Source organism: Falco punctatus, assembly GCF_963210335.1.
Source record: "Falco punctatus genome assembly, chromosome: 11".
NCBI classification, from domain to species: Eukaryota; Metazoa; Chordata; class Aves; order Falconiformes; family Falconidae; genus Falco; species Falco punctatus.
In genome coordinates, this window is record NC_137591.1 from 20109159 (window position 1) to 20133415 (window position 24257).

Genomic DNA, 24257 nt, shown 5'->3' on the forward strand with positions numbered 1-24257 from the left:
AATTCCCTTCCCCCAAACATACATGAAAATCAAAAGTATCGCAACTTATTCTATGATGTAAATGCTACTTTATATCTGGTTATGCTTTTGGGTGCAAAGTAAATTGTTCGCTCTTCTCCTGGTTGTATTACACTACAACCTGTTGTGTATAAGTTACGGTTTTCTAAGAAATTTGATGAATCTTTAGTGTAGCATTGGAGTGAGACAAGGTCAGACCGGTACATCTGTGTGTTGGTGGGGAAGGAGACCACAAGAAGCGGAGGGGGAAGCTGTGACAGACACGGGTTACACATTCGGGATGGGAGTTGTGGAAACTCCATCTGGAAACCTTCCTCATTCCCCTGTGTTTCTGCAGTTCGTCACTCAGGCAGTTTGACCTGTATTACACTTGTCTCCTCAGACAGCACTGTTAAAAACTTGTTCAGCCCTGTGAATTTCCTGGGTGCCTTCCTCTCTTTTAAGCTATAAAAGAAGTACAGGGTAGTAATTGCAAACAGGGTGATCACTGAGGTTTTATTTGCAATATACTCTGAAAAGGGTACATATAGTACACAAGCTTCTCCAGTTGAAATGAATTGATACAGTATAACTTTATGCTTGAGTAGCCTATTACAACTTTAAAATATTTGCCAGGTGTTTCTCAAATTTGAAGCTCAAAAATGTGTACTGTGTGGCTGGACTAAAAATGCATTACTCGTATCATTGTTCCTCAGTGCTGTTCAAAGGCAGTATCAGGTGGATACTTTTAAAGTTGTTTCCATTGTTCTAGGCAGCATTAGCAACTCAAATAGTCTTGCTCTGCCATTTGGCAAATGTCCACCTGCAGTGTTCTTAAAGACACCATCTTAATTTCATTCGATCTTTGAATAATTACCAATCTACTGGAACAACTGTAGGATGCCAGTTCTAGATATCAGTGCAGCTTAGGTTTATCTCTGTGTTACAATTGACAATACAGGCTGACAGGGAAACTAAATTAAACTGTTAATCATGTTGAAGCTGAACTTTTGTCTCTAAGCCACATCAAGTGACCCTTGAATTGCATAATAGGCTTTCTGAGAACTTATCCCATGCCTGGTAGCACTATGCTAAGTTGTAGTGCTTTTCATAATAACATGTCAATTGTTTTACACATCATAAGTGTGCTGGAAATAAGCTGCTCTGTAATTTCTGGGCTACTTTGTGGTAAGGTGTTTAACTACTGAAGTTAATACAGCATCCCAGGCTGTGTCATTTTTTTTACTTCTTTCCCCATGTTTTCCCTTGGGGCTGATGATAGGATGTAGATGTCAGTACACGGATGAGTCATGGTGCAGTGCTATATCCAGTTTGGAGTCAGAAGGCATGAAACACAAAGCATCGTTCATCAACAGGTTGTTGATGTTACACCTGAGGAGGGCATGAAGTGAAAGAAAGGCGAACTGTGCTTGCACTTCTAGAAAAGCTTGCCTGTTAGCTCTGCTAACCCCACACGGTGTTTTGTCAAACTGCCTCATCACTCCAGTGTTTCACCAAAACGAAGAGACACCCCAGGGAATATCCTGTATGTTCAGAGAATGTAGATGGACATATGTACTCTGCAGACAGCTGTGCAGGTAGAGAAAGTTACTATCCTCTGGTAAAATGAGTTGGGTTAACATCAATGATTGAGAAGTAGATGGTTGTTATTTTGTCCTATATTGAACTGGTGTGGGGAGTGCTCGCACAAATGGTTCTGTTGGCAGTCCTGAAGGAAACTGGCACAGAGGATGGTTATGCATTTTTATCAGCTCAGCTGGGTCTGGAAGAGGGCATCTGCCTGAAATGAGCTGTAGCATTGAAAATATATTGTTGCAGTTCGGAGGGTTTTGTAATCAAGCATATGAGCTGCAAGTCTGGACTGTGTTTTTCATACTGCCAATTTTTTCATTCTGACCTTCCAAGAATTAAGAAGCAATAAAGTAATTGCTCCTGGAATCTTTAGCATGTAGATGCTGAAGCTGAGTTAAAAGCTACTTCGACACAGATGTAGCATAACTCCTTAAGCTGTTGTGCATAAATTCCTTTCACCTCTTCTATAACACGTTTGTACTGCTATTAAGCAGTTATGAAAAAAATATATATACAATGATAAAGGAACAAGTATGCAACTTATCAGTGCAACTTCTTCCTTTGCAGTTTAATGAGGAGTTAAAGGATGCAAGCTTTGACAGTAATTTCAAGGAAATGTGCAGAGCTTGATAGCTTGACCTAGATTCCATATTAAAGTGGAGTGTTGCACTATTTCCCTTCTTGTGTCCTCTCGTCTATGGAGGAACTTCAAAGTCCAGACTTCAGGAGGAAATCTGCTTTCCCCCGCCCCAGCCCCTTCTCCTTGAAGTGCTGTGCTTGTGTATAGCTTGTATTCTAAACACTAAGGTTTGGATAAAGTCACTCCTGAGATGAAATATAATTGTAAATTAATGAGCTATATTCTAGGACAAATTGTACTTCTTTCAGCATTATGCTCTCGTAAAGTTCAAAAATCCTAAGTATTTCTCAAACAGTAATATATGCCATGCTTTGTTTTTAAAAAGGAAGACATGTTCCTAGCTCTCTGTTAATTCTGTTGCAAGAGTAGACTTTTTAATGGTAATTAATAGTTTAATTAAAATTCTGATAACTAAATTTTTCTTTGTTTAAAAAAAAAAAAGAGAAAAAAGCAGCTGTGCTGTGATAGTTAGTAAATGTTCTCATCCAGCTTGTTACATTTGATTATTCATATTATATTAATCTGCATTTGGTTTTTGGAACACTGTTGAAAAAGTTGGTGAAAACACCACGATGACGCTCTTTAAACAAATTGTAACTGGAGACTTCTTTTATTAAAAGTTACAGAATCTAATGCTAATAGACAAGAATATAACTTCTGGAAACAGACTGGGGATTATAACCAACTTTGCAGTCTTCCACAAGACTGAAGATGTTTTCTTCAAATCGTGTGGTAGAGTTTAGACTCCTGAGAGTGACTTAAGCACATTTAAAATATTAATAACTTCCCAATACGTGTATTCGGTATGGTCAAAGACTAATAACTAACAGCATCTATATGTTTTTGTCATATTTTTAATGCTGTGAATACGGTGCAAAGGTGTTTCCTGTCACACAGTATTGAACTTTAAAGAACTCATCTTTCAAATAGTATCGGTGATTTGATAAGAGCTGTTTTGACACGTAGATTTTTTTTTTTTTTTTTCTTCCTAGTCACGCTTGAAGAATGGGAAAGCAGACTGTAGCTAAACAGCATGGGATGCAGTTTACAGTAGTGCTAAACCCATGGCTAGAGGAACAAGGCCACACGTTTTGGACCCATGCCCGCTGCGTTGTGCTGCCTTCCAAGCCACATGTGAACAGGAACGGGCAGGCCTGGCCCGGGAGCTGGCAGAAACCTGCCAGGCCTCTGCAAATTGGCAGTTCCCTTCATGGGCTTGTTAACATCCAGCATTTATCTGCAGTCTGCATGCAGCCTGTATGCTTGAGAGGGGCGTCTTTGGGGGGGAAAAAAGTGTTTAGTACCGAAGTATGGATAAGGCCGCTCTGATGACTGTGATTTTATGTGGGGCAAGAGGAGTATAAAATAAAGCTGTGAACTGCTAGTTCACATGAACCCGTAGCTGTTACACCTCAGGCACTCCTCTACAACCTTTTGTTATACAAGTTTTCTCTTTGGAAACCAGAATCTACTTCAAGTGCTCTAGAAATTCTTTCTGAAGCTTTCCTTGATAGGATTTCTCATTCAATGCCCTTCTTTCTGAAACCTGGACTTGGCAGATTTATTATGAGTCATCTATTAATTTGGTGCCTAAAAGGAGAAACTTTTAGGACTCATGGGCCAGTCTGAATATGAAATGCATACAGATTTCCCAGCAAATGGGACAATACAGTGTTTGTTGGAGAACTGGATCCCGTATTGTCTTTAAGAATATATTAATACATGGGATAATTGGAGGAAAATGTAGATCTCCGTTACTTTAAGACCCTGCTATTTAACGTACCCCACCCTCTGCTCCAGTCTAACAGATTCCTTCTTTCTGCCTTTTTTTTTCCCCACCTGTCATTGTATAAGTGCTTGGATGTAGTATGAGGAAGAGCTGGTTGTCTTTCATGGGGGTGTCTGGATGCAGCTGAGAATGTCTTTGGAAACACCCTACCTTAAGCGCAGTACAGGAGGTTGTGAATGGCACTACCACCTCGTGATTGTGATCTCTTTTTCAGGACAGTGTCCACATTCCACGCCTTGGTGGTTGGTGGGTTTTGCCTATATATTTTGATGTACGATGACGCTGTTAATGCTGACCGACTCTGGTAAGGCTTGTTATGTATATGTTGTGTTTACACAATAACATAATTGAGAAGGAAAAAAATAACCCCGCAGGGTCCTAATTACCAAAATAATTGTTTCATTTCCCATTAAAACAGGCAGTTGTGATGTGTTGATTTTTATGTCTGTACTATTTGATAATACCAATTTTTTTTGTCAGTATTAATGTCTTGGTGCATTGTGTCTCCGCGAAGGGGAATAGGTAAAATAAAGCAATTGATTTGAAATAGCATACTAAATTACTAAAGCATACAACCAAGAGTGTAACTGTAAGTCATCATGACTGCTATTTACTATAATAATTTTAAAGTGAAATTGAAATGCTGTTCCATGTCTGGACTGCGTGGGTGGGGGGAAAGCTGGAGTGGCCTATTATATGTATAAAATATGTGTCTAAATTGATAAATTACAAAGTTTATATTTCATAAAACTTCTATCAATCTTTGTTTTAAAAGTATGAAAGTTTCAAGTGCTGTCTTCACAAAAATAGGAATATTTAATAAATGGACTTCTAGTATTTTTCTCTAGCTAACAAAATATTCTATATTAAGCTTATCTTTTCTTGATTTCTAGTTATATTGTTTTGTTTCACACTTCTTTGATGGAGAAGGAACAAGATGGCTCTATTTTAATGGAGTTAATTATAGATTGCTATTGGTGTTTTGACATTTCACTTGTTACCTTCTAGAACTCCTTCCCTAGAGAAGGAAGAGGCCAGATTTTTCCTGAAGACTAACTACTTTAAGTTTCATTTCATATTTCTGCCATAGACTGTTGTTTTTAACTTTGTCAAAGGACTACACTGTGAGTTAGTTTAAACTTAAATAAATTTACTGTATGATGCTTGTTTGGTTCTTTTCATATTGTAAATTAATGATAATGCAGCATGTGGTAGATAGGATTAGGTGCTTCAGATGCTCCGCCACTGACTTGTTATGTGGCTTTAATAAATGTAGCACTAATTCATAACACAAATTTAGGCAAGATTGGCCTCTTATGTATGTAGTGATATATGATTAATTTCTTGTCTGTGTTGGATTTTTTCATTGTGTTCTGGTATTTTTAGTGAGACTACATATGGTCTGAATGTCTTATGAGATCTGGTAACTGTGTGAAAAGCTGCACATTATTATAACTCTCTCAGTGTATGTTGTGGTAAACTTTATCAGATTGAAGCTTTTACCCTGGTTTGTTTGATTAGACCTTGTTCTAAAACAGTACAAAAGAAGTCATGCAGAAATAAAAGCCTCTTGGTGACAATAAATAGAGTCTTCACACTTACTAAAGTTTCCTGGTATAATTCCATGAAAATATCACATTGAGCAGAAATTGAGCCACTTTTTGTTCTTACTAAGTTCGCGAAATGTTATATTAGATATTTTTGAATTCTGCATTGAAAACTTAATCTTGCTTATGGAGCCTTAGCATCCTAGATGATGTAAAAACATTAAATCTTAAAAAAAAATCTGTCTGCCGTTGGGGGATTTTTTTCTGTGTTTCTAATATTGCTTCTAAATAGTTTCTTCTGTTTGGGTATGTTTACAACAATTGCTGTCAGTGGTTTTATTTACATTTGGTAGAGTAAGGAAAACTAGATATATTTTAAAATCTAGTGGAAGTATATCCAATCCGTGTTTTAAATGAAAACTTCAGGTTCATTTCAGGGCAGTATTTCTGTAAATGGTTTCTTGGTCAAAATTATCTTAGTGGTTTCAGGAGTCTGTTAATTAAAAGTGCACAGCACACCTTCTAGATGTGGAAATCAGTATTTTTAGTTATTCAACTAATGGTTTTAAAATGTGTGAAGTATCACTTAATGTATTTAAAACAGTTGCAATGATTTGAATTCATGTTCATGCAAGTGATTAAGTGCAAAGGAGGACCAAACATAATATTGCCCATGGCTTTACAACTACTTGTGTGCAGCGTGTGAGTAAAATAAAACTTTGTGTTAGACTTTCTTCTGCCAGTGAAGTAGAATCATAGGGTGGTTTCCTCAGAATTTACAGATGTAAAAGTCAGCCTTAGAAGAAAATGTACATTACTTTCAAAAATGAGAATGCTAGCATTAGTCTCTGCATTCCCCCATATATTGTATTGGTTTGTGGTACACAGTAATTAAAGCCTTAGCTGACCATGTGGAGCTTTAACTGTTTATTTTTTCCCAGTCTATTTTATGGCTTAGCTGTACACTGAGTCTTAAGTTGCTTATCATTTTTACATTGATTTGTAGCTGAATCCACATAGTCTCGATTTTAATTGAATAAGACTGAAGAGGAAAAAACCCAAGTTATACAGGAAGTGCCAGATGGACCTTTGCAAGGCTGTTCAGTCTGGAAATCTAATACCCTCTTGAAATGCAGGCATAAAGCTGTGGGGCTTGGTCATTTACAGATATGAGCCTTATGTGTATATACATATATAGGTATACACACACACAGAGATGTATATGAACTGTATACACAGACAAGCCTTTTTGTAGGAATCTCTTATTAGCAATACAAGAAACATCTGTGAATCTAGTTTCAGTAGTTTAAGTAAATGTTCAGGAGTCCTTTGTGCGGCTTCCTTGCACTGTTCTTGCTCAGGTAGCCTGAAAACATTACACAGATGCACCAATTTTAGACTACTGAGATGGTTTTGATCCATTCTTTCCCTCTAGCTATTGCTATCCTCTTTGTGTAGGCATTGACTTTATGACATACCCAACCAGTTCTTTTCTGTGGGATTTAAAAAGATACCTATACCTATAATGGAAAGTCACAAGTTCTGAGCCTCTGTGTATGTCAGCCTAACTTCTGGGCTCAAATGCATGTTATTGACATGTCTTGAAAGGGATCAGGACTTCTCCTAAGGGTTTGGGTTCAATAGAGAGAGGATACGGTATTATTGCCAGGTAGTGACTGAAACTAGATATGACAGATGCCAACAGACGATAATAAAGTCTGGAGCATTGATAAGTTACAGGGAGGCATCAGCACTGTGTATGTATACTTTTTTTGATGGTCTAGGACTTCATAACGCTTAGCCTTTTTTTTTTTATATGTAAAACAGACTAGCTAACAGATGATGTAGAAATTGTTTTTGAGATGGTGAGAATAACATGTGGAGGTGGTAGAGATCAGATTAGGAGAGGGAGAAAATGTAAATAAGTAAACTAAGCTGTAGCTTCACAGAAGAGCAGGCTTTTTCATATGACTGTCCACTTTACAGTTGCCAATATATGACTTTGTATCTGCAAAGAAGTTTGAAGAAAGTTGGTCATGTGGACTTTTATAGCTGCCTATGTATGTTCACGTGCAATTCATTTGCCAACACACCTCCTTAGCAATCACAAAAGAGATCGCTCTTCCCTCTTGCTTATTAAGTCACTCCCTGTTTGTTACTCCTGGCTATTGCTTGCATCAAAACTAGGCTGCAAACGTCAGGGTTTATAAGCTCCATTGCACTTCCTATTCAAGGAGATGGGTCAGGAGATGTAGAAGATTTTAGACTAAATTCTAGATTTTCCATTGGTTGAGATTAACTGGGGGTTGTAACATGGACTCTTCTTGAAGGGATGTGACAGATGGGCAGTGCAGCCATACATGTTGTTACAGTGTTGGTTTAGAAAGTCTAGAAAAGGTTTGTTGCAAGGTGGCTGTTCTCATGCAAAGAACAAAGGGAATTGAGTCATTCCTTGTCTCATCCAGTTAACTCATGTTTACCTATACCAAGGAACTGATTTCACGTACTTAGTCCTTTGCATCTTCTCTAGAGAAGAATAGGAAGGTTCTTGGGCACAGGCTCAGTCTTGGTGCTGATGTGTGTTGGGAGCCCTCCCAACAACAAGTTCATTTGTGGCGTTGCTGCTGCTGCAGCTGGGAGATCTAATGGAGGGCTGTAACTCTTGTTTCTGCTAGTTGTGAGAACACATCTGTCTGTGCTCGGGGTCTAGCTGTGAGTTTTAGAAGAGCTACCCCTAAAGAAGCGCTTAGCCCACAACCTATGTAACTCGTGAAACCAGGTTTTGAAGCCGTGGAAGGATGTTCCTGTCTCAAGTTGTAGTTAAGAGAGCTTCTGTGGCCAGCGTTAAGAGATGGAGTGAGCTTCAGGCTCTCCTGGTAATCCTTTTCCTCACCTAATGGCAGAATTCTGGTTTTGTGAGTCCTATTTTCCTGTAAGCTACCCTTCTCGCTCAGAGAAGCAGTTAGTTTTAGACACTAAGAAAGCCTTAAAATCTAGTGAGCAGATTTTAATAATACAGGAAATCTCTCCCACTGTTTCCTTCCAATAGGATTAAGAAGTAATAGCTAAGTAATAGCATTTTACTGCTTTCTGGCTGAGGTAGACTTTGTATTGGAGGTGGCTGTAAGCACAGTTATGTTCCTCTTTTCTCAAAAGGTTTACAACAAAGATTGCTGTCACAGCTTGTCTGGAGCAGTGCACGTTTTATAAATCTGTGGATCTGTCACTTGAAGCTCAATTCATACTTAGAGAAAACATCTAGATTAGATGCACAACTTAGTTAAAATAAAAGTTACGATCTCTATGCTGAGGAAAAGAGATCTGCTTACGAAACTCCTCAAAGTAGGAATGCAGAGGGGACAGCGGAGGAAAGAACAAATGTTACTTGCTTTAACGTGGATGCTGCCCTTTCTTGAGCTGTATTCACAAGTTTGGATTTGTTGAAAATCCTAGAGGAACTGAAGTTGTGTGTGTGCTAAGAGCTTTGCCTGCTGAATGTTTGGCACCAAAAGGGAAGGGACAGAAGGTGTGAAACTACTCTGAAAAGCATTTCTTCTTGAAGGCTCCTTGGCTCCAAAGAACTGGCAAATAATTCCTTTCATGTCTTCTTCTACTCTGCTTATCCCTATAAGCATCCATCCTCTTATGAATATGAAAAGCACCAGTAGAGCAAGATATTTTTGTCACCCTTAACAAAGTTTTAACACTGGCAGAAGAACAAAAATGGAGACACAAGAGTGTCAGTTAAAGTGCTAAAGAGCCACTGCCTGCGCTGTTCTGTCCTGCTCTGTGTTTCCAGAGAAGACAGCTCAGGGTACTTGGCTGGGTTTCAGTGCTGGACCCTAGCAATAGCAAGGCTCTTGGGGGCAGTCTCTATCCAAAGGCAGAGGGTAGTCCTGGTTAGGGTAGTTAGTCTTATATCTGGGTAAAAAGTAATCCATTTGCGTGACTAGGACCTTTTTTAACCAAATCTCATAAGGTCTTACTGATGGGATAAGAATAAGGTGACCCGATGGACGTTGTGTTTGATATGTGTATGTCCTTTGCAAATTACCTTGTTATAAAGGCTGTAACTGTGTATTTTTGGTATGTTTACAGGGGTGACCCTTCAATTGTGAAACTGAATATTGCTATTACCACAGGCTACCTCATTTCTGGTAATTATGCAACATGTATATAACACACACGCAACCTGTATACTTATATTGAGTCACTATGCCTATATGTTTATATTGAGCCACTATGCTGGAGATAAGATGTGTATACAATAGTTTCTGCTGTGGCTTTTAAAATTGCTAATGGAGTTGTGGGTTGTGGTGAAATCACAGGATCTTGCCAGTGAATGTGGAAGATGGAATGATATCTCCCCAAGCACTGAGGAAATGCCACCGTGTGGCTTTATGATGGTTTGATACACAACCACCAACTCCAGCTCAGTGTTGTTTTTCAGCCAGCTGAGAAGGTGTTAAAGCGGTGCCCTTCACTCCCTTCAGAGTGTCTACAACTTGTAGCTCTTTTATCATGTTTCTTCTGTGACCTCAGAATGCTGGCACAAGCATTTTAGTAACCCTCAATACAAGCTGAGCGAACGATGCCATAGGATCCTGCCTGTCCACCTTTCAGTCTCACTTTAAGCCAAAATTTAGTCATGTGTAAACAGGGAAAATTTAGTTATTTTGTTGGTATGGCGTTTACCCCTATATATGTTTTGTGTTCCTCATTTACTGTCAACTAAAATTGGCATGGGAATTTTGCTACAAAATGCTTTGGAGTTTTCTTTTGTGGCGTGTATGGATAATACTGACTTACCAAAGCAAAAACCTGTTGTGACTTGGACTATTTTCAGGGAAAATTTCTCATGTTAGGATGGAGTCTCTGGTCAGAGATTGGGCTGTGCACTTGATTCTATCTCAGACTACATTTCTCACCCTAGTGGAACTGATAACGGGGTGATCAGCACACTCAGTTAAACTGTGGGTTAGCTTAAGTCTGTTTTTTTGTAAGAACTTCAGCTCCCATCTTTAAATTCATTGGTATCTATTTTTGAATAATTATGCATTAGACTTTCATTATGAATTAATGAATGCCTTTGAACAGAGACCTGAACCTGGGCACTCATTCTCTCTCGCTTCTTTATATAGTTAATGTTTTAATTATTGATAGGAAGTGGCATGGCTAAGTCAGATGATGGAGTCTTGCCTGAGGATAGCTAATATAAAAGACATCAAGGTAATCACTGGAGATACAAAAGGCACAGGGAAGAGTCTTTGATTTGGAACCTTGGTCACTAATATTCCAGTCCAAAGTACTCATTTGGAGATAGTAGGGGCAGAAATTGCTTGTTCCACTACAGAAAAGAAAATCTTCTGAAATCTCAGACCATCATGGGAGAAGAAGGAACTTTTGTGTCAAACCTTTCCTGGTAACAGTAACTCAGGTCCACTATATTACTTTTGTGGTAATTGGAAAACTCTGATTAACTTAAGTAAACATGCTACTCATTCCAAGTGCCCATTACAAAATATTTTTGGTAAATGGTTCCATTTGCTAATATAACTAGTTCTTGATTCAGAAGTTCCCCATAATAGATCCCTGCATTTATTGCATGTATTTTTATATTGGCTATGCCGCTCGTAGCCCACTCCTCCTCCTTTCCCCCCCCCCCCTTATTTTTTTTGGTCACTTGTTCCAAATTTTTGGGTTCATAAGTGTGAAGTTATGCTATAAGATCTGGGATCCACTTTTTCCTTCCAAAATATGTCAGCTAAAGCTGTCACCTCTGTACTTCCATTTATGTGGAAAGTAATAATTTATGGCAACTTTTGGAAGAATACTGTTTCTTAATGCTTGGACTAGTAAAGTCTTTAGGATAAAGTTTTTCTGTTTACAGATAATTCAGAGAGTTTCTACTGATGCTGTATGTTGGCATTTATACCTCTAAAACTTAGAGAAACGCTATTCTGAGGTCAGTGGTAGTGTAATAAATTGTTCTTTATCATTATTTCTTTTCTCTTGTAGATTTGTTGCTTATTATTTACTACTGGAAGGCAATTGGTGACAAGTTTTTTGTAATACATCACTTGGCAGCTCTGTATGCTTACTATTTTGTACTGGTGAGTGCTCTATTTTCCAGTAACATAACAAGCAGATGACGTTGAAGACAATGCTTTTAGAGATCTCATTTGCTTAGTGTTTAAAATTTTTTTTTCACTGGTTGGTGTATTAGTTTCGTGAAAGGCATATTTATATTTTGAATCATCATTATTTTCTAAATGGTTTTATCAGTCATTTGCGGTAAGTGCATGCCTTTTCAATGTTACAGTCCTTCAACAAAAAATGTGTAACTTATCAAAGTGCTGAAATTAAAACTCTTCTCAGTTTTTGCTGTAGAGAGACTTTGATAGAGGAGCTTTTCACATGGTTATAGAAAAGGGTTTCAAATAAAATCACAAGTGTGACTAGTTAGTTAGAAAGTTAGAAAGAAATGGTTTCAAGTGGTTATGTTCTGCTCTTATTTGCAGAGGCCATAGGTCAGTGATCCCTAGCTCTGAGGAATGTACTACAAACAGCTGGGTGTGTTTTTTCCTGGGATTTACACACACACACACACCCTACCGCGCCCCCGTCCCCCCCCGTCCCCCCCAAATCTGTTGTCATACAAACTGATCCTCTGAGGCTTCTTGTTTAAGGTTACTTTGTGGGGAAACAATGGATGATTAACTGTATATATCCACAAATATCTGTGTCATATGTACATTAAAGGGAAAAGAGGAAGAGAAGGATACTGTTGAGGATAAAGACTTGGTTACTCTTTGCTGCTGCTGGAATTTCTCGGAGATGCCCATGTGACTTGGTACAAATCCCATTGACCTCCAGAGTAATGCTTCTGAATTTCTTCTGAAAAGCTCATTCAAAAAATAAATAAATTTTATAAAATAGAATTTAGTTCATTTACCACATTTCTTTCCCTGCCTACTGTGTGAATCCCAGGATTACAATATTAAAAGTGTCGAGATGCCAGATTACTGTCAGATTTCCCATGTAATGTTTTAAAGAGGATGAAGTACACGGATAAGTAAATGCTCTGTTTCGGGTTGAAAATAATTCGATCTACTAATGTTATCACGAATGAAAGTGAATTAGAGCTGAATACTAGAGAAATGAAAATACCACTGCCAAGGCTAATCCCTGATGCAGAAAATTCATTAGTTTTTTTCTGGAATAGATAGAAAGCATAGTGTTAGTGTGAACTTTTTAAAAGCAGTTATTATTTGGATATGTCTCTGTGTTACTGTCATTCTCTATCTTCAGAGAACGTTATTCCTAAGTATCTTATTTCAAATATTGCTCTTGAAGATAGGAGAGAATTTGATTAAGAACACAAATTTTCTGTTTGGTATTTGGTATACCAAATTCTATTTGGTATTTCAGTGTGAAATGACATGAAATGCCTGAAGTAGTGGGCATTAGCACGCTCGGGGGGGGAACTAGGAATCATGACACACACTCTATAGGTTTTTCAGGAGACCTACCAAAATTTTTCAAAAAATCTTTCTATATCTGCAAACTGCTGCTTATCCAACCATTGTGTAATGGGATACTATTGCCAGCAGAGAATATGTGTACTTTGTCACTTGGAGGAAAGGGCTCAGTTTACACGTATCAGTGTAAATGTACCACACCATTACCTGGATGCTAGCAAGGAGAAGATGTGGTCTTCTTCCGACGGCCAGGGCATGGCAGGGACTGCTGCAGAGCTGGTGGAAAAGCCTTTGCCTGTCATGTGGAGGAGAGAAGGGCTCTGTGTGATCTTTCTGCTGCCAAATAAGAGCTGGGGTTCATCTTCACTTTGGCAAATTATGTTCCTAAAACAATGCAGAGACACTTTTCTTTAGCTTACAGTGTTTCTGTTCAGTTTGTTTAGACATTGAGAAATCCAAAAGGTAAAGTAAGGAACTACTGATTCAAGATACCTGAAGGACAACTGCAGCTTTTGTAGTAAACTTCATTTTGAAATTGTAAGGAAGTTGGCCACAGCTGCCAAACTCACTATGAGTTTTAATAAGGAGGTTGAGATGTATCATTCTGTGTATACTTGAAGATTTTAATCAAGATTTCACATGTACATTGTTGATTTTTGTATCTCTATTTTGTTTTGCTAACCAGAGCAAAGGTCTGTTGGCTTATTTTGGAAACTTCCGTCTGCTTGCAGAGTTTTCCACTCCTTTTGTCAATCAGCGGTAAGTGGTTAAGGAGTTTTTGTGTAGTTACTTTAAATTTGAATCTGTATTATTATTTCTGTCACTTAAGAAGGATTTCTTTTTTGTTGAATGTCTGCTGAAAGGGAATTTATATATATATTGAACTAAGGATTGCTATGCAGATACAGTTTTTGCTATGAAGTTTTTTCTGCTGTAGTTGCAACAGTATAACTAATGTATTCATACCCAAGTTCCTTTTTAGAGTAGACCTGCTTTCATATGAAATGCCAGATTTTTATGAAACTACTGAACACACACTTCACAAATAATAATATTGGTGTTTAACCTCTGTATGTTTGTTTAGTTATTATAATAAAGCCATAATTTTCAACAGGGGTTTTTCTTTTAGTATTATGGACCAGGAAAAGAAGCAAGATAGCATTGTCATCAGAGTACAAGAATGGAATTGCATTGCCCTAGATCGTTTGAAGTTTATTTTGCAATACTGCACGTTTATAGATCAATATTAATATAGGCATATGAATACATAGAACATTATAAATGTTTATTCTTTATTTACTTTAAAAATAGTTCTGTAGATTGTTTTAATCCCTTAAATTGGAAAAACAGTAAAGCATCTAAATGGAATGGTTAATCTTCACACTTGTGATCAGAGAAGAAATGGCAGAAGGCTCTTTTGCAGACCTCAGTGGGAGTCAAAGCCTGATACGGCTTCTGGTTATAGTGTTGCTACTAGAACTGCTGCTGTGAGTATCAGAAACGGACCGTGGTAACGCCCTGTACAGCAGGTAGGGGAAAGCAGTCAGTGGAGTTTCCCGGTGCTCTGGGAAGGGTGGCTTCTCTCCTTACTCTGTAGCCACCATAACCCAGCTGGGGACAGGGATTTGCCCCAGGAAGACTTCACCTCAGAAGAGGGGCTTTGGTATAAGCAGTGCTACGGTTCTCTCCTCTTCCTCTGTTTTTTTGCAATGTAGGGTCAGATCTTTCAGCGTATCAGCTGCCTGTTCCTTAAGTGTACTTTTTGGGGTATATTTTTACTTTACTGATCGTACATGTGTGGCATCTGTTTTCTTTTCCAGGTGCCTGGTAAAGAAATGATAAGGTTTGTAAGGCAAATAGGAACTGTAATCCTCCTGCAAATAGGGTACCTGAGTATTACCTGTTACTACATTATGACTGTAAACTCTGAAATATTTTATGAGACTTGACCATTCCTCAGATCTCTAAGAATAAAAAAGATTGTGCAGAAATCCCTTTAGATCATTAGCTTGGTAAGTGCAACTTACAGGAGGGCAGGGTGGGATAATGGAGCTCCTCAGAGGTTGCTTTCATTTGCCCACGCACAGTTGAGTAGGAGGTTATAGTCTAATGCAGTCCATGCTTCATGTGCACAGAGAAACTGAGGAGAAAATTAACACTTTAAACTTATTTTAGTAATACAGGGAAGAGGAGAGTAAGAAAATGGAAAAGGTGGCATTATATTTTAGGTTTCTATATTGAAATTCATGTCCTGGTGGATGGCTGTTCTCCCAGCTGACATCTACCAAGACAGGATTTCATCCTGGGTTTAAGTGGTACCTATACTGATGCTTGCCTTTTGGGCAGGCGTTTGGAAGTATCATGGTACATCTGGCTATTAGAAGTAATATATGTTATACTTTTAAAACGCCTGTGGTGAGATCATGTGTCGTTGAATACCAACATTTACTGCTTTCTCAGAGAAATGGAAGTCACTGTAGGAGATAAAGTCCCTCGCACTAAGGGATGTCATCTCATTAGTGCATGAATGTTTGCGGTTTTTTTTGGGTTTTGGGGTGGGTGTTTTTTTTTTCCCATTAAATTTGAAGAGAACCAGACCCTGAAGACAGTAAGTAGTGGATAATGATAATGACTTACATTATGTCTCTTGTTTGCATTCTTACTATTGCCAAAAGAGCTATTATTAAAATATAAGAAGATATTCTAATCTCAGAACTGTCTGTATTTCCTGTCTGTGTTGTTAGGGGTGTCTAATTGGAGGTTGTCTCCATGCCAAGCATTTAGATCTTTTAATGTTGGTATCAGCATTTCTGTAATCAATTATGAACTGTGGTGGGTAAAATTGTAATGATAACTGTGATGTGCTGACTGTTATTTTTTTAATTTGCTGGGAGAGGGAAGTTGCTAAGCAGGTGTCCAGTTGCCTATACTGGCACATCACAATATATCTTACAACCTTTTTTGATACTACTTTTGGAATCTGCATCATATATGTCGATGAATTTGTAGACTCTGTTAGTCTGACCAAGTATACCAGGTCTCTCTCTTTATCATCCCAGTAAGTGTTTCTGTGGTGAGGTATCCTGCTTCCAGGCTGAACTGCTACCTTGAGAGCCAGGATTTTAATTGCCTTAGTTGCATGTTTAATGAATTCCTGGACTTTTTCTGTTAGAGCTGGATGTCTGGCAAATCTTTTTAGTATATCTATAATTACCTAAGTTGTAATCTGTAGGTAATTAAATTAAAAATACTTTTAAAACCAGTTTTAAAACTGTTATTTTGTTAAATAGTTTTACCCCCATATCTTCTTGGAATGAAACTGATTATTCCACTTCCCCTCCCCATCCCCCATCATGAATACAGTAATTTTAGTAGTTTTCCTCTGGTCCTGTCTTTAACCTGCCACTGTTGCACAAATTTTCCTTGCTTTTATTCTGGTTTAAGTGTAAATGTTAAAGAATTGGAGGAGTTTGGCCCTTTTCCTAGGAATTCAAGCTGTAGGATCTGTATTCTAGGCAATAGATGTTATTCCTGTCTATTAGGGAATTAATATGCAAGATTATTATTTTTTTTTTTAAAGATCACTTATGACCCAGTAGTAGGAAAGGCTGGGGAGTTAGATTTATCTTTTTCATTAAGTAATATACCCAGCTGTGACATGATCCAGTGCCGTTTACAATGTCTGGTTCTGAAGTTCTGGTTTTGGGCTGAACAGAAGCAGTGAGAAAATCCTGAATCTGAGAAACTGGAAATTAAAGCTGTATCTAGATTACCATATCCAAATGCAATGCTAGAATTGCTTTCAGGGAAACAAATAGAATTTTAGTTGCCTATCGGTGCAAAATGTAGTAACAAGTAATAAATCTGTATTTGTAATTTTAAAAGAGATTTTGAGTTATAGTGTGTTATACAATAGTCACTGAAATGCACACTGGCTGTCAATTGGTTTACAATTCAAAGCAAGATTTTCTACGCATTGTTCTGCAATGTACTGGATATCACACACTGCTTAAGCGGGGAAAATAAAATGCAGCCAAGCAGAGGAATTTGTAACTAAGCCAAGACACAGTGCAGTTATTTAGAAATGATAAGGGTAGAAGCAATTAATAAAGTAAATCATTAATTAGAAAAACCATGAAATAAAATCCTTTTTTAATGACATGGCTTCAAGTCTGCCTGGTATCTGTGAACAATTCTTTTGCAGGTGGTTTTTTGAAGTACTGGGATATCCCAAATCTTCAAAGGCCAACATCGTCAATGGTGTGCTGATGACAGTTGTGTTCTTCGTGGTGAGGATTGCCGTCATGCCTATATATTACAGCCATGTACTTTCTTCATTTGGAACAGAGGCTTTCCAGAGATTAGGATTTGCAGCCCAGAGCGCCTGGATTATCTCAAGTGTTGTCTTGGATGTTATGAACGTGATGTGGATGGTCAAAATTGCAAAAGGATGCTACAAAGTCATTTGTCTTATTGGACAGGAGGAAGCCAAAACTCATAGAAATGGAAAATATGACTAGAAATCATATGCATAAAATGAAGTTTCTGCTATGAAAATAATTTGGGTTCACTGAAACAGTGCACATTTCTGCCATGGAATGCTCCTTTTAAGGAAACAAGGTATTACCTCTGTACTGACCTTACTCTTTCCCTAGCCACACTGCCTGCACACACAGGGCCATGCTTTACGGATCCTGTCCAGTGAGGAGTAAAAGCAAAAGCTCACACAAATGAGTTCCACGTGTCTGTTCTAAGCAGTTACAAGCTACTGAAATTAGAAAAGAGCAGACTGGTTACTTGCTTGTCCACCAGTGTGTTCAAAGTGTTTCACTCAGGTTTCTCAGATTAATGTCTTTTGTAAATCCCGTGAATACTGACATCTCTCTTTTTTTTTAGAAAACAAAAAAAAAATCCCCAAACCCCAGATACAGTGCAATTTTCCTGGCACGTTTCTATGTTTTCTTCTAGGAATAACAATCAAGATTTCATTCTTGACAACTTTTTAATTTTTTGCAAGAAAAGCTAAAATTGTAGCTTTGATTCTGTGAAGTCTTTTACTGCTTTTTGTTCTGCCTTACGTGAATGCAAACCAATTGGGGAGATTTATGAAATAATTTTATCTAAAATGCTGTATTATAAGACTACAGAATATTTTAAAAATTGTGAAGATTCTCTGATTTTGATGGGAAGGATTCACTTTTGCTGTGTTAGGTTACATGCAATAGTACATCTATGTTGCCCATGGAAATTTTTGCATAAGTTAATATGGTAAATGATGTGTGGAAACCGCATAATTCTTACTGGAGTGCTTTTTCTTTTGCTGCTACTACCTTTGAGAAGTGCTGCAACTCTCCTTGGAGTATTTTTAACCATTGGCTATTTGGATATGAAGTTGAATTGTAAGGAGATAATTCTTCTGTATATGTGATATGTTTGGTAATACTTTTTTTTTCTTTTGTGACAGAAGTGACCCATTTGATGTGAAGTGTTCATTTTTTTTTTTGTCACACTTTCCTTGTTAATCGCATCAGAAATCTGAGTTGTTGGCTGAAAACATTCTCTAATTAACTGTGCCAAACTTCTGTAAAGCTGTACGGTAATTCCATAGAATAATGACAGTTCACTTTGTAGACGACATGTTTTATGTTTTTTAAACCATGTTATTTGTCAGTAGGTACTCTGTTCCTTCTTCTGCAAACTTCAAGCTTTGGAGGTTATCAGGAAGTGATCTTACCACCTAGGAGTAGTCTTGAATCTAATTTATAATACAATTTGAGGAAATCCTGTTTTTTATTTCTGAATGATTTTGAAGGCGGTATTTGCGTGTAGTTTGGTTTTGTTTTGCTTACTTTAAACCACATCTGAATTGGGACTGATTAATTTCTGTTCTTTTTCTTGGTGTGGGTTTTGTTGTTTTGGTGGTTTGGGGGGTTTGTGTGGTTTGTTTGGTGTTTTTTTAATGTTACTTCTTATCTGTTATACCTTCTGGTAAGGTGTGCTGAAAGTGTCCATTTTGGCTCAGTACTTTAGTGCACATCCCAATGATTGTAGCAGGCTCTTTAAGCAATTTATTTTTTAACGGAAAGGTAAAATATTTACCCTGTGTAGGCTGATTAGTTTTGCTCTTGCCCTGTTTCCTCTAACAAAGCTGGATGTCGTGGTTTAACCCTGGCCGGTGACTAAGCCCCATGTAGCTGCTGAAACCGGGACACGGGGTGACATGAGCTCTCCCCGCTGTGGTTGGAGGTGTGAGCATCCCAGTACCGTGCTCTCAGGTGAGGGATAGAGTGTTCCTGTTTTCCTGGACTCTGGTGTCTGTAAGACCCCAAGAGGACTGCTCAGGCAGAAATGCCTTATAACCAGGGCAGCTGTGATGAGTGTAGTTCCCCAATTAAAATGATGCCAGGGAGCATTGTTTGGGCTAGCGTGATATGCACTTTTATAAGCCTAGTTCTACTGTTTAGCTGGGCAGGCTTTTTTCCAAAACCGTTTCCCAATCCTGCCTTGTTAAGGGAGATCAAGGATTGTTAATACTTGTGTTTTTTGGGTTCTGTGCTTACTAATACCTCACAAGCCTACAGACAAAAGATCTGTTTATGCCTTGGGAAAGCTGGCAATCTGCTCAGCGGTGTGATGTGAGCGAGCGGCGGTACCTTATTGGGTACCAGTAAATCCATAGCCCGAGAGCTGATCCTGTGACCTGCTTTGCTGAAAGAAAGAGTCTCCCTTTTACACTAATTTGCAGAATGTGGTATCTTTTAAAATAGTGATTTCAGTGTATCTAATGCAAAAGCTATGCTACGTATGAAGGTTCTGTGTTCTGTCACCTCTATGACTTAAAGGTGTGCATTAAATGCTTTTTCCTCTGCTTTTTAAGTCACTAGATCAGGGAACCATTTTGTAATAGCTCGTTCATTTCCAAAATTAATTTTAAATCGAGTAAATTCAAACACTTTGGAGAATATGTTTGAAAGTAGAAATCTGCTTTTGTTGTTCAGGAAGTAGGAGGAAAAAAGTTGATTGGGAGCAACTCTTAAAGGGATAACTCACAAATTTTTTTGAAATTCATCCCTTCTTAGCATTAATCTTTAACTTCAGGATTTAAAATCTTTTATTTTCAATGGAGAACATTAATTAAAATGGTCCATTTCTTTCACTTCCACATAGACTTGTATGTGATGGGGGGGGGAAGTAGGTCAAGATATAATAAAATTATGTTAAAACTACATTAAAAACAACAACAAAAAAAACCCTACCCAAAACCCTGCACTATACACTTCAGGGAACAAGGCAACAATCCAGAATGAAAGGGCAGTGTGACGATTATTTTAAAACGTGTAAGATTTTGGAGTGCTATACAAAATTGGTGTAATAAAAACAATGTTTTGCAATGCATTAGGTTTAAATTTTCTAATTTTTTTTTAATATATTGCAGTTATGTTACGTATTTACTATGTATCAGAAGACAATTTCCTGATGAAAAAAAAAATAAAATCATTAACACTTGTGTATTCAGCAAGAAGTGTAGTAAACAGGCTGCAAAGTTGTAATGTACTGAATACATTAGTGTAGGGCACTTCTTACCTGGCATTAAAGGCTTATAATACAGCAAATTAGATAACTGCAGCACCTGTTCTTCAATTGCACTTTATTATTTTAAAACTGTGGTGAAACATTGATGAAATTTAATGTTGCAAGCTTGTGTCTTTGCTTTTTTATGCAAAAAAGTAAATGCATGATAAGTAGCATTGTAATAAATGCTACCTGTAGAATGTAATATTCTCTTATTAGTGGCTTAAAGCTTCTATTTTTAACAGATGCATTGTCTAGTGTAAAAGCAGACTCTTGGTGTGTCACCGGGTGTCTTTGGCATGGACATATCAATTGGAAGGAGTTAATCCTGTTAAAATTGCTCAGATATCTTAGTTTTCTTTTCTTCTACATGCTTCAGTACCAGGTGACATAAAATTAGCACGATGATCATGGGAGAGTCTGTTTGTATTGATAAGGCTGTATGTAGGAATGCAAGTTTCCTTTTTTTTATGGCTTAACTTCTTCATCAAAAGATGAGTAAATACCACTTTCAGAACTACTACAGGGGAATGGCATGTCAGGTTTTGCTTTTATAATTGATTTGTGGATACGGTACTTGCAGAAAAGAAATGTATTTCAAATACTCATTTTCTCAGTGAGTGTATCGGTGGATTTCAGTGAAGTCGAGAGCGCCTTACGCTACAGAGATGCTTTATGGGTTATCTGTGTGCATTCTTCAGTGGTAAGAATGACATCTCTGAAGCCTACTCTACCTCTATAAATACATGCTATCTTGAGTGAGCTCAATTTAATAACTTAATTGCTTAAAACATAGAATCTATTGAATAATGAAAAATATCCTATGCACAGGAAAATGAGCAGAGCTGATTTTATATACCAGTTCTTAACAATGCCAAATTTTGTATTAAAATTTCTTAAATTAATCAGTGTCTGGAAGAGAATTACTTCCATCTTTACTTAGAAAATTACAGAAGATTACTCATACTGCAGAACTAACGTTAACCTATGAGTAAAAGCTTACACAAATGAGCAAATGCATTCAATCAGGTGGAGGAGAGGTGGAGGAGACTTTGAGAACACAAGAACAAAGATCCAGATGTCTTCCTACTGCTCTGGTTGAGACAACAGCAGACTGATACATAGCAGAAATGTTTAGGTATTTCTATATCTGTTCACAGTGGAAAACTAATCTATTTAAAATTTTCAAACTGTGTGTGGGTTATCAGTTGTTGTTTGCTGTATGAAGAGGACTTTTTCTCTTGGACTTGTGTGTTTTAGGTACATGGACATACAAGCTTTCCATAAATAGAGAAATTTGTAAAATTGTTTTGTGATGCTTCTGCTGAACCATTCAGAGGAAAATAAAGGGCTGCTTGATAATTACTCCAGCTTAGGATCTGGTGCAGTGTTGGCTGTCAATAAAGCAAATAGAAAGGGACTAGAATTTTCAGACTAAAAACTGCCTGGAAGTGTTCCAGGCCAGGCTGGATGGGCTTTGAGCAACCTGGTCTAGTGGAAGGTGTCCCTGCCTGTGGCAGGGGGGCTGGAACTAGACAATCTTTAAGGTCCCTTCCAACCCAAACCATTCTATGACTTTGAAATGTATGGAGAACCTTCTTGCATATTTTTAATAGCCTACTGTACAACCTCATTGTCTGGCTACAGGGAAGGATTTGTTCCTGGTGGGTTTTCTCTATCTGTGGAATATATCTGACAGCTGGAAAAAGAACAGTACTTCATTGCTGAGATCCTGACAGCAGTCAAATGGAAATTATGATCAGTATTCATGAACTTTAACATTCATCCAAACCCAGGTAAAATCTCTTTGTTGGACAGGCCAAGGTCTGAGGATTTCCCGAACACAACTTTCAAGTTCTTTTTATGGTAGAGAAGGTGAAAGATATGTGGGATCTTGGGATGTTTAGAGATCTGGAATTAAGCATCAGATCATACTTTTAGGTGACTAACACTTGATAAGGTTTCTTACGTGTTATAAATCTCTACTAGCTACCTCCTTTGACATTCTTGCTCTATTTATAATAACCAAGCACTTTATAGCTCAGTAAAGAATAGAAGGTAGCTATGAAGAATAAATTGTATTGTTTGGTATAAGAAATATTTGGCAAAATTTCTTCCGAGATCAGTTTCATTGTGTGATGTCCTGCACTTGAGAGGGCATCTGATTATAACCACGTACATAAATTTTTTAAATCTAGTTGTAAGGTAAAGGAAACGTCTTTAAAAGAGTGAATTATGAAGAGTTCAGCATGACTTGGTATCAACCATATAATGATTCAGTGTGCTATTTATAACTTCCCACTTACTGAAATTGAAAATACAAAAGCAAATATAATATACTGTAGTGTATCTTTATTTTTAATCTATGCGTGGGATGTCAAACATTGTACTTGTCTTGTGGACAGGACATGCTTTTATGAGCCTATAAATGTTTAAGTATATAAGAATCTGCACCCAAGTGGAAGATGTTGCATGTAAGTTTTTTAGATTTTGGTATTTAAAAATCTGCTACATTTGAAAGCAACATTTAAATATTAATACTAAGCTGTAATACATAACATTTTGAATGCAGGATATTTTGGATATTTTGTTTATTGTAACCCTGTTCAAGTTTCACAAAATAACCCACGATGGGGGAAAAGGAGGAAAAGGGCTAATCATGAGCTCGGCTATGTAATTTGCACACTTCATTTGCACACCTCCAAATATCCTGGATTTGGTTCTAGCATGCATATACCAAACAGTGTTTTCTTTAATATTGACAGGTACCTATATATATGTAGAATAATTTAACACGTAAGCACAGCTAACTTGATATAAAACCAAATCACAAAATCTGTTGGGAACAAATGAGTTACAAGTTAGGCATAAGTAATGGAGCCTGTAATTCAAAAATGTTTATATAATCTTCTGTCTAAGAAGAAACTTTATAAATGTATCTAACTTATGTGCAGAGCAAGGCTGAAAACTGTAAATTCTGCTAGACTGATTTCTGGGTCATGTTGACAATCTGGTTTGCAGTAAATACTAATGCTGTCACAAAATGTCAGGATCACATTATTAAGTTCAAATTATAATGTGGCCTGATTGTAGTAGCAATCCTTATCACGGCACAAAAACTTAAAAATGCAATATAACAATTCTGCAGATCAGTGATAAAAAGTAATCGGTTATGGTAAAGCAAATGATTAAATATTATAAGTTTAAACTTACTTTTTATTATAAAAAAATTCTGAGTTATTTGTTTGCATTTCAGTGGTATTGTGAAGCATTTCTGTATTTTGTTTGAACAGTTTAGGAGCTTGCATAAAATGATACTGGCTGATTTTTTTTCCCCTTTGATATATGCAATAATGTCAATAAGCAATAAATTGCATGTTGTATGCAAGGTATCAGTACTTCATAATAAAGAAAAGGAACACAGTTTCTTACTTTGTGAATTTTTTCTTTTTTAATATGGTATTAGCTTATGTACACATAATGAATGCATCATGAAGGAACAGTTTTCTTTGGGTTCAGTTCAGAAACAGCTGGCTTATACGGTATCTTGAAGTTCTGTTCCATATCTTTTTTTTAAAAAAAAAGAAAAAGGAGGGAGTATGGGTTCTGAGCCACACTGTTGTTCAGGTGGCTGGACT

At 37.4% G+C, this 24257-nt stretch overlaps 1 protein-coding gene across 5 annotated transcripts in view; it reads left to right on the forward strand.

Annotated features, from left to right (window-relative positions):
* LOC308071695 (TLC domain-containing protein 4-B-like) overlaps positions 1-24042 on the forward strand; it is a 45615-nt gene extending 21573 nt beyond the window's left edge. For all 5 annotated transcript variants that reach the window (XM_080407503.1, XM_080407502.1, XM_080407501.1 and 2 more), the window contains 5 exons: positions 4234-4323; positions 9665-9723; positions 11585-11679; positions 13733-13806; positions 17252-24042. In XM_080407503.1, the coding sequence (XP_080263629.1) occupies positions 4234-4323; positions 9665-9723; positions 11585-11679; positions 13733-13806; positions 17252-17567 (634 nt within the window). In that variant the 3' untranslated portion in view covers positions 17568-24042. The remainder of the gene's footprint in view (positions 1-4233; positions 4324-9664; positions 9724-11584; positions 11680-13732; positions 13807-17251) is intronic.
* Positions 24043-24257: the final 215 nt, after the last annotated feature.